The following is a 9,054-nucleotide window of genomic DNA, read 5'->3' on the forward strand; positions in this document are numbered from 1 at the left end:
AATATTTATGATTGTCCTAAGGGTTACTTTGTGCTCAAATGATGTTAATGGTGGAACACCAAACTTAGTGTCATACATTCACCCTTGCTTTTGTTTCTCTGTTGACACAATCACATTGGTGTGCAACACCAAACTTAATTTCTTGCAATACACAAAAATTGAACTAACCATTTTTTCTTAGTAGAGTATGAAAGAGTTACCTAAGGTTGGGTTGCCTCCCAACAAGCGCTTCTTTAACATCACTAGCTTGACGGTTCTTCCATGATTAGCTGAGGTTGTAGTTCACCATATGCTCCTTCAATTGCTCTCCTAGGTAATGCTTGAGCCTGTGAGCATTAACAGTGAAGGTCCTTTGTGATTTCTCCTCCATGATTTCTACATGACCATATGGTGAAACTTTAGTGATTGTGAATAGTCCTAACCATCTTGATTTCAGTTTTTCTGGGAAGAATTTGAGCCTGGAGTTGTAGAGGAGGACTCTTTGTCGTTCTGCAAAGTTTCTTTGTGCTAGCCTTTGATCATACAATTTTTTTGTCTTCTCTTTATAGATCCTTGCATTGTCATAGGCTTGAATCCTAAATTCTTCCAGTTCATTTAGCTGTAGCTTCCTCCTTTCACCCACAGCATGATTGTCAAAATTCAGCACTTTAAGAGCCCAAAATGTTCTATGCTCAAGTTCTACAGGCAGATGACAAGTCTTTGCATACACCAATTGATATGGAGACATACCAATTGGTGTTTTAAAAGATGTTTTATAAGCCCATAGAGCATTATCTAATTTCTTTGACCAATCTTTTCTTGAAGCCCCAACAGTCTTCTCAAGAATTTTCTTGAGCTCCCTGTTTGAAATTTCTGCTTGACTCCATATTTGAGGAGGAGAGTCTCTAGTTATTTATTACAGAAGTGACTCCCTCCATCACTTATGAGAGCTCTCGACACCCCAAACCTGCTAAATATATTCTTCCCCAAGAAATTGATTACTACTTTATTGTTATTGGTTGAAGTTGCAATAGTCTCTACCCACTTGGATACGTAGTCTACTGCCACTAATATGTAGCTATTTGAGTATGAGGATGGGAAAGGTCCCATAAAGTCAATTCCCATATATCAAATAGCTCTATTTCCATGATAAGCTTTTGTAGCATTTCATTCTTCTTGGGTAGATTCCTGGCTCTCTGGCACTCATTGAATCTTTTCACCAACTCTCTTGCATATTTGAATATGGTAGGCCAGAAAAACCCACATTGTAGCACCTTTGTTGCAGTCCTTTCTCCTCCAAAGTGTCCTCTATAGGTGGATCCATGGCACTGCCAGAGGACTTCTTGTCCTTCTTCATGTGAGATACACCTTCTTAATATTCCATCAGAGCATCTTTTAAAGAGGTATGGTTCATTCCATATAAAGAATTTGGCATCATTGATGAGCTTTCTTCTTGAGTGCTTGTTGATGTTAGGTGGTAGCTCTCCAATGGCCTTGAAGTTGGCAATGTCTGCAAACCATGGTACCTCTTGAAGCATCATCAATTGTTCATCCGGGAAGCTTTCATTTACACCAGGTGTGTAAGCTTCATTGTCCAAACATGGAATCCTTGAAAGGTGGTCTGCTACTTTGTTTTCTACTCCACTTTTATCCTTGATTTCAATGTTGAATTCCTGGAGTAGTAGGATCCATCTGATCAACCTTAGCTTGGATTCTTGCTTAGTTAGCAAGTATTTAAGAGCTGCATGGTCAGTAAAGACAACTACTTTAGAACCAATGAGATAAGATCTGAATTTATCAAAAGCAAAGACAGTAGCTACTAAGAGTTCCTTTTCTGTGATGATGAAGATTTGAGGCAGTTCAAAATTTCTCAAAAGAAGAATAAGCGGTTTGTTGCAAGTATAGTCCAAACTGGCAATTAAATCCCAAACATCAAAGTTTAGTATTTTCCAATACAAAACATATAAACCGAGAGTCTTTCAACCTCGGGTCGTTCTCCCTTGGGATGCAATCGAAGTGTTATGCTTTTGGTTGTGAGGAAAAAGGGGTTTTGAATTAATGAATGAAATATTAAAGGAACTAAGAAATAAAAGAACAAAGAAATGATCAAAATTGGAATTAATATAAGTAAAAAGAGAAACAAGATCAAAACTTAGTGAAAATGCTAGAAATGCATAAAGAGCCTTGACTTGGGAATGAGGATCCAAGGAATCCTATCATCGTCATAACCACAACTATTACAATTATGATGAGTCAATCTCGCTTAGTTAACCCCTAACATCTAGGAGTAAGTTTAGCAAGCATAATTGACCATGATCCATAAGTCCTAGCTAACTTACCAAATTAATTGGTAAAAAACTAGCTTCAATAGAAATAAGAGTCAACTAACTACCCAAGAATTACCATTAAATATCGGACATTGTGACTCTAATATCCTAGAAACTCAAATCCCAAGTCAAGGTGTGAAAATCTACTCAAAATCTGAAGTTGGCATTTTCACAAACACCTTGTGGGCATAAAAGCAAAACATGGGAAATTACAAAGGAAAATAGAAAACTATAACCAACTATTCACAATTCCAACTATAAACAAGAAATCAAGCATATATAAAGCATAAAACATAAAATTCATCAATTAAAACTTGAAGAACTCAAAATTGCAAATATTAACAAAGTACTTGAACCAAAGAGAAATGAAAGTAAAGATGATGTAATTAAAAAGGAAATTAAGAGTACTTACAATTAAAGAAGAAAAATCCAAGATCAAACTTGCTATAAAATGCTACAATCAAAACCCTAGGAGAGCATTTGCTATCTACACTACTCCTACTCCTAAGGATGATTTCTAAACTAAGGAAAAACTAAACCTAAAAACCTAATGTAAGCTTGTAATGATGCATGCCTTCATATGTGTTGATATCCCCTTCATATAGCACTCCCATTCAGCATCAAACCTTCCCAAATTGGGCCAAAAGTCCACAAAAATCGCGGATCACGTGTTTCATTAATGAAATCACGTGCAGGGACCTGTGCGTACGCACAGATGTGTGCATACGCACACTTTGTTGAATGTTCACCTGTGCATACGCACGGAGGGTTGTGCGCACGCACACATGCTATTTCCTTCTTGTGCGCACGCACAGATGCTTGTGCGCATGCACACTTGACTGTGTGTGCTTTTCCTTGTTTTCTTCATGTGTTCTCCCTTGTACATGCTTTCTTCCACTTTTACCAATCCATTCTCGCCTAAATGACCTGAAATCACTCACAAAATATATCACAGCATCGAATGGCATGAAAGTGAAATTAAAATCACTAATTTAAGCACAAAAACGCATGTTTTCATATTTAGGTCCAAATTGGGGAGATAACACAAAAGTATGCTATTTTGGTGCTTAAGTGTGAGTTTATGTGATGAAATCCATTCAAATCAAGCCAAAATATCTCATCAAATATGGACTCATCAATTCTCCCACACTTAAACAATAGAATGTCCTCATGCTCAACCAAACAAGGAGAATAATCAAAGGGGTATCCAACTTTTTGAATGCAACTATCTATATGCATGCAAGTGTACTATATACTATCTATATCTATCTATCTATCTATAGTTTCCTATTGAGTTGGTAAAAATAAACAATCAAATTTTCAAGCAAGAGTATAGACATATAGGACTAGGCAAATAAGTAATTCAGTGTAATCAAAATCTAGAGAACTGATTCAAGTTTCAAAATGAAGTAACTTGCAAGAATACAAGATAAGAAGGTAGAGACATAGAAGTGAGTAATCGAACCCTCACTAGGAGTGTATGCACTCTAATCGCTCAGTGTTTAGGTTTTAATCACTCAAGTCTCCTCCTAATCATGCTTTCAAGGATTTGCTTTTCATCTAACAATCAACAACCATGTGATGCATGAATGCAATTATCATGAGGACTTATTAGGGTTGTAATGGGGCTAGGGTTAATGTGGGTAGATATGGCTAATTAGACTAAATTGAATTGAATCATTGATTAGTTTAAGTATCCAACTCAACTTATATCAATCCAGTAACAAAAATATGCAATCCTAACCTTCCCATTCTCACTTTTTATACACATTTATGTACGCTCTTTCATTCACATCACATATGCATTCCTTATTTGTTTCTTTTCTCTTTAGGGCAACTTTTGTCCCCTTTTGATTATATATATATATATATGGTTAATGTTTCATACATGAATGCACCCATTTTCAAAATTTTTCTTTCAATGCATGCCCAATATATTTTTCTTTTCTACGAAAGTTCCTCCCAAATATTCCCCCACACTTAATGAAAAACACACTTTTCCACCTAAGCTCATCAAGGATACAATTCATAGTAAATCATGGTTTTCCTCTTAAATTTGTAATGTGGTAATGTTAAAAACAATGGGGTAAATAAGGCTCAAAGGGATTAACAATGGTAGATACAAAGGTAAGTCTATGTGGGTTAGTGAGCTATACAAAGATGGCCTCAATCATGCTCAATGCATTCAAACATCAACTATTGGAAATAAAGAATCAAGCAAAACTAATATCACAATCATAGAAGGAGCATAGCACACAAGAACAAAATAGCGGTTAAAATGTGTAACCACTTATTAAAGCTCAAAGACTCATAAGGTATTTTGTTCTTTCCTCTTTTATGCTCAATAAATACCATTCAAGCAAGCTTTAAAACAATTTTCCAAATCAATTCAATAGAATGCCCTAAAACAAAATTCTTGAAAATCTTTGTTGTTTTTCACCAAAATTATTCTCTATATGTATGTATGATGTGATGGATGCAAATTTTCAAAATTCCTAGTTCTTTTCCTAATTTTCAACATCTAAAAACTAACGTGAACAATTAGGAGCAAAATTGAACTAGGCATATGCTATTCACATCATCCAATCACAACCAAAATATATACTATATACCAAGTAATATAAAGCGCAATATATATATATATATATAGATGACCAAAATAATAGTATGTAGTCTAAAACCAAATACCAGAAATATCCACAAATGCATAACAAAAACTAAAAATAAATTAGATAACAAATGTTTAGGAGAGAATTTTACACCCAAAAAATCATATATCATCCCCCACACTTAAATGGTGCATGGTCCTCCATGCCAAAAATTGGACTGGGGGGAGGTCAACTCTAAGAAGCTCCACCATCTGGCAGTGGTGGGTGCTGTAGTCGCTGATATGCAATGATCGCACGGGTTGGCTCTGTTGTGGCCTCAGCTGCTGGCTCCTGAATGGCCTGGTCAGCTGCCTCTGCTCTCTGCTCAGCTGCCTCCTCAGCTCTCTTTACTACTGGCTCCTCTACTGTCTGCCCCTCTGCCGCCGGCTCCTCTGTCGTCGGCTCTGTCTCAAGCTCGGGCTCTGGCTCTAGTGTAGCTACAGGAGGTGGACCGAGATCTCTACCATCTAGCTTAGCTGCCAACCACTGAAATTGCTGCTCATTGCGGTGCTCAGTGTGGTGGATGGCCTGAAGAATGTCTAGGGACAGCTCATAAGGTGTCCGAGGAGTAGGTCCAGGTGTGGAAGGTGCTGAGGGTGCAGATGATGGTGGTGGCTCTGTAGTCTTCCTCTTCTTCTGTGGCGGCCCATCATATTCTCCGTATGCATAAATGGCTAGGTGCTGATGTAGACAGACGTCCAGTCTGTGGGACGCCTCTATACCCCAGATAAAGTGGCCAATCAGGTGATCATCGATGGAAAGGGGACATTGTACTTCTGTTGTTGGTTCACCTTCCACATCGACTCTCTGATAAAGGAAAGAACAGAGATCTTCTTCCCCTCCAGAATGACCCAAAGTAATACTACCACACGGACCCGAATGTGCGTAGCATGCGTGCTCGGCAAGATATAATCGGTGATGATCTGCTACCAGATCTTCGCCTCAGGATGGAGATGAGCACATGCAATGCTTTGCGGAACCGCGTTCTCACCTCTGCTATATTCCCAACGAGCCTCAGGCAGCCCAATCCTCTTCAGAACCGTATCCACTGAAAGCTTTCCCGTAGTCAAGTCCCCCACTATCTTAGGGTAAGCATTGTGGGCTGGAGGAATATGGGAAATCTGTAAGAGGGCCTCTAAAGCATGATCGGAGGTTGACGTCAGGATTTTTGCCAGTAAAGAATGTCATAAAAACAGTCGCGTTGTAGATATAGTCTCTAAACCGACAAAAATCCTTTCGTACAAACGTTTTGGTTGTCACAAGTAACAAACCCCTTTAAAATTGATAACCGAATATTTAAACCTCGGGTCGTCTTCTCAAGGAATTGCAGGGAAGTATGTTTTTATTATTAGTTATGAAGATTGTAAATTTGGGGGTTTGAGAAATTTGGAGTTTGGGCAATGCGCACAGGTATATTTTCAAGCAATAAAAATAAATAAATAACTGTAAAATAAACTCTTGGCAAGGTATGTGAACTGGAAGTCCTATCCTGGTTATCCTTATCAATTGTAATGAGAATTGGATTCTTCTCCTACTTTGTTAACCTCTAACTATGAAGGTAAGTTAGGTGGATGAATTCCAATTTTTAATTAACAATGAGTTTGATAACTCAAGGGTTACCAATTATTTGACCAAAGCCAAAAGGAAGAAAATGGTAAATTTACTGAATTAAAAATGTCTTCAGATGGAAAGCAGTAATCATGTAAATAAAAGAAAGCAATCATGAATGGAAATACCTCAAATAATATTAATTAAGAAAATTATATGTAACATGGAAGAGTTCATAAATTAAATAAAAATAAAGAACCTGGGATTGAGAGTCACTCCTAAAACTAAGAGAAATCCTAAATCCTAATCCTAAGAGAGAGGAGAGAACTTCTCTCTCTAAAAACTACATCTACTCCTAAAATTGTGAATTGTGGAAGCCTCCCATGAATGGATGCAGTCCCCCACTTTATAGCCTCTAATCTGTGTTTTTTGGGCCGCAAACTGGGTCAGAAACAGTCCAGAATTCGCTGGGTTCGAATTTTGCCACGCTGGTTTTTTGTCACTGCGACGTGGCCGCATGGATCACGCAGTCGCGTCACCTAGCGTCAGGGGAACTATAGCATATTATATATCAAATCAAAGCCCCGGACGTTAGCTTTCCAACGCAACTGGAACCGCGTCGTTTGGACCTCTGTAGCTAAAGTTATAGCCGTTTGAGTGCAAAGAGGTCAGGCTGGACAGCTTAGCAATTTCTCCAACTTCTTGCATTCCTTCCACTTTTGCATGCTTTCTTCCCATCCTCCAAGCCATTCCTGCCTTATATTATCTGAAAACACTTAACACACATATCAAGGCATCTAATGGTAATAAGAGAGGATTAATAATAAGCAAATATAAGTCCAAAGAAACATATTTTCAATCAAAGCACATAATTAGGAAGGCAAATGTAAAACCATGCAAATAGTATGAATAAGTGGGTAAGGAGTAGATAAAAACCACTCAATTGAGTACAAGATAAACCATAAAATAGTGGTTTATCAACCTCCCCACACTTAAACATTAGTATGTCCTCATGCTAAGCTCAAGAGAAACTATAAAGAAATGAAGAGGAATGGTAGAATGCATGAAATGCAACCTATCTGTACTTTTTTTTCCCTTTTTTATATATATATATATTTTTTTTTCTTTTTCTTTTATTTTTCTCAATGCATATGATTAATTTATTGAATGCATGAACATGTCCTAAACATTTCTTTCATATTTTTAGAAAATTCTAACATACTCAATTCTCAAACAAAATATTTCCAAACCCAATTTCCCACACTTAAATCATAAACACTCTCACTAGTCTAAGCTAACTAAGGATTCAAATTAAGGACATTATTGTTTTCCTCTTAGAGTTAATGATGTGCTAAAGTAAAGAACAAAGGGATAAAATAGGCTCAAATTGGTTTGCAAGGGATAATGAAGGGTTAAGGCCATATGGGTATGTAAGCTCAGTGAAACAAAGGCCTCAATCATGTAAGTGTATGCATACATCAGATTATGGAAATATAGAATTAAGCAAGACAAAGATCACAATTTTAGAGAGAAAAACACACTAAAACAAAATATTGGTTGGTAAAATGCAACCAATTCAAATAGGCTCAAAGATCTCACAGATTTTGTGTGTTCGAGCTCTAAACCATGTTCCAATATAATATTTCTTCAAACAAGTGTAACAAAAAATTTTATTCAAATTAGTGAAATACTTTAAAAGGTTTCTTGAAAAAGAAAATATTACTTTAACCAAGTGGTAAAATATGCAAAAATCAAACAAATATGCAATCAATCATGCAAATGCAACAATGAACAAACAAACAAAGAAAATAAAACAATGGTGTTGAGAAGAAGGTAACTAACCCATGGAGATCGGTATCGACCTCCCCACACTTAAAGATTGCACCGTCCTCAGTGCATGCTGAGGTGTGCAGGTGGACGGGTTGTTTCAACTGTTGCTTTTCTCTAAGAATTGTGCAGATGGACTTGTCTGTCTCCCCATGTAAAATGTCTTCCGGTTCTTTTCCTGGTGGCCATCCTGAAAGAAAAAGGGAGGAAAGGTAACCCAATAATAGAGATAAGAAAATAAATGAAGTATGGTTGGGTTAATGCCAAATAAAAAGGGTCTCATTTACATGGTAGCTACAACATGTAAGTGAGAAAATAATAGAAGCCATGGCATACCAGTGGTGCAGAATATGCAACAATGGGGAAGAGAGTGGGGAAGGAAAGATAATATAAAATAAAAATCAATACAAAAGTAATACAGGTATAAAATATTGGCATTGATTTAAATAATATTACCTAACCAGAATAAAACAGGTCATAAGCACCAAGATAATACCAGAAAAGAAATAACAGTTGAATAAGAACATTTGAACACCAATGGTAAAATAATAAATTTAGAAAAATAAAAATATGCAGTGAATGCAAGTATGCAAAGAAATAAAATAAAATAAAATGAGAGGAAAAAAGGATGAGAAGAAGAAAAAAAAGTGAGAAAGGAGAGAGAAGGAAGAAATTAGGATTAGAAAAGAGAAGATAAGAAAATTGGCACTAATCTGGATAGGTTG

The 9,054-nt window shown here is 36.7% G+C and overlaps 1 protein-coding gene across 1 annotated transcript; it reads right to left on the minus strand.

The window, feature by feature from the left end:
- Positions 266 to 727, minus strand: LOC107627338. The gene has a single exon (XM_016330182.1). The coding sequence runs from the start codon at positions 725 to 727 to the stop codon at positions 266 to 268; it is 462 nt and encodes a 153-aa protein (XP_016185668.1).

Source organism: Arachis ipaensis, chromosome B02 (genome assembly GCF_000816755.2).
Source record: "Arachis ipaensis cultivar K30076 chromosome B02, Araip1.1, whole genome shotgun sequence".
Lineage (NCBI taxonomy): Eukaryota > Viridiplantae > Streptophyta > Magnoliopsida > Fabales > Fabaceae > Arachis > Arachis ipaensis.

Bases quoted from the DNA above. Each gene is read 5' to 3' on its own strand.
- LOC107627338 (XM_016330182.1), bottom strand. From the start codon at position 727: ATGTCTCCATATCAATTGGTGTATGCAAAGACTTGTCATCTGCCTGTA.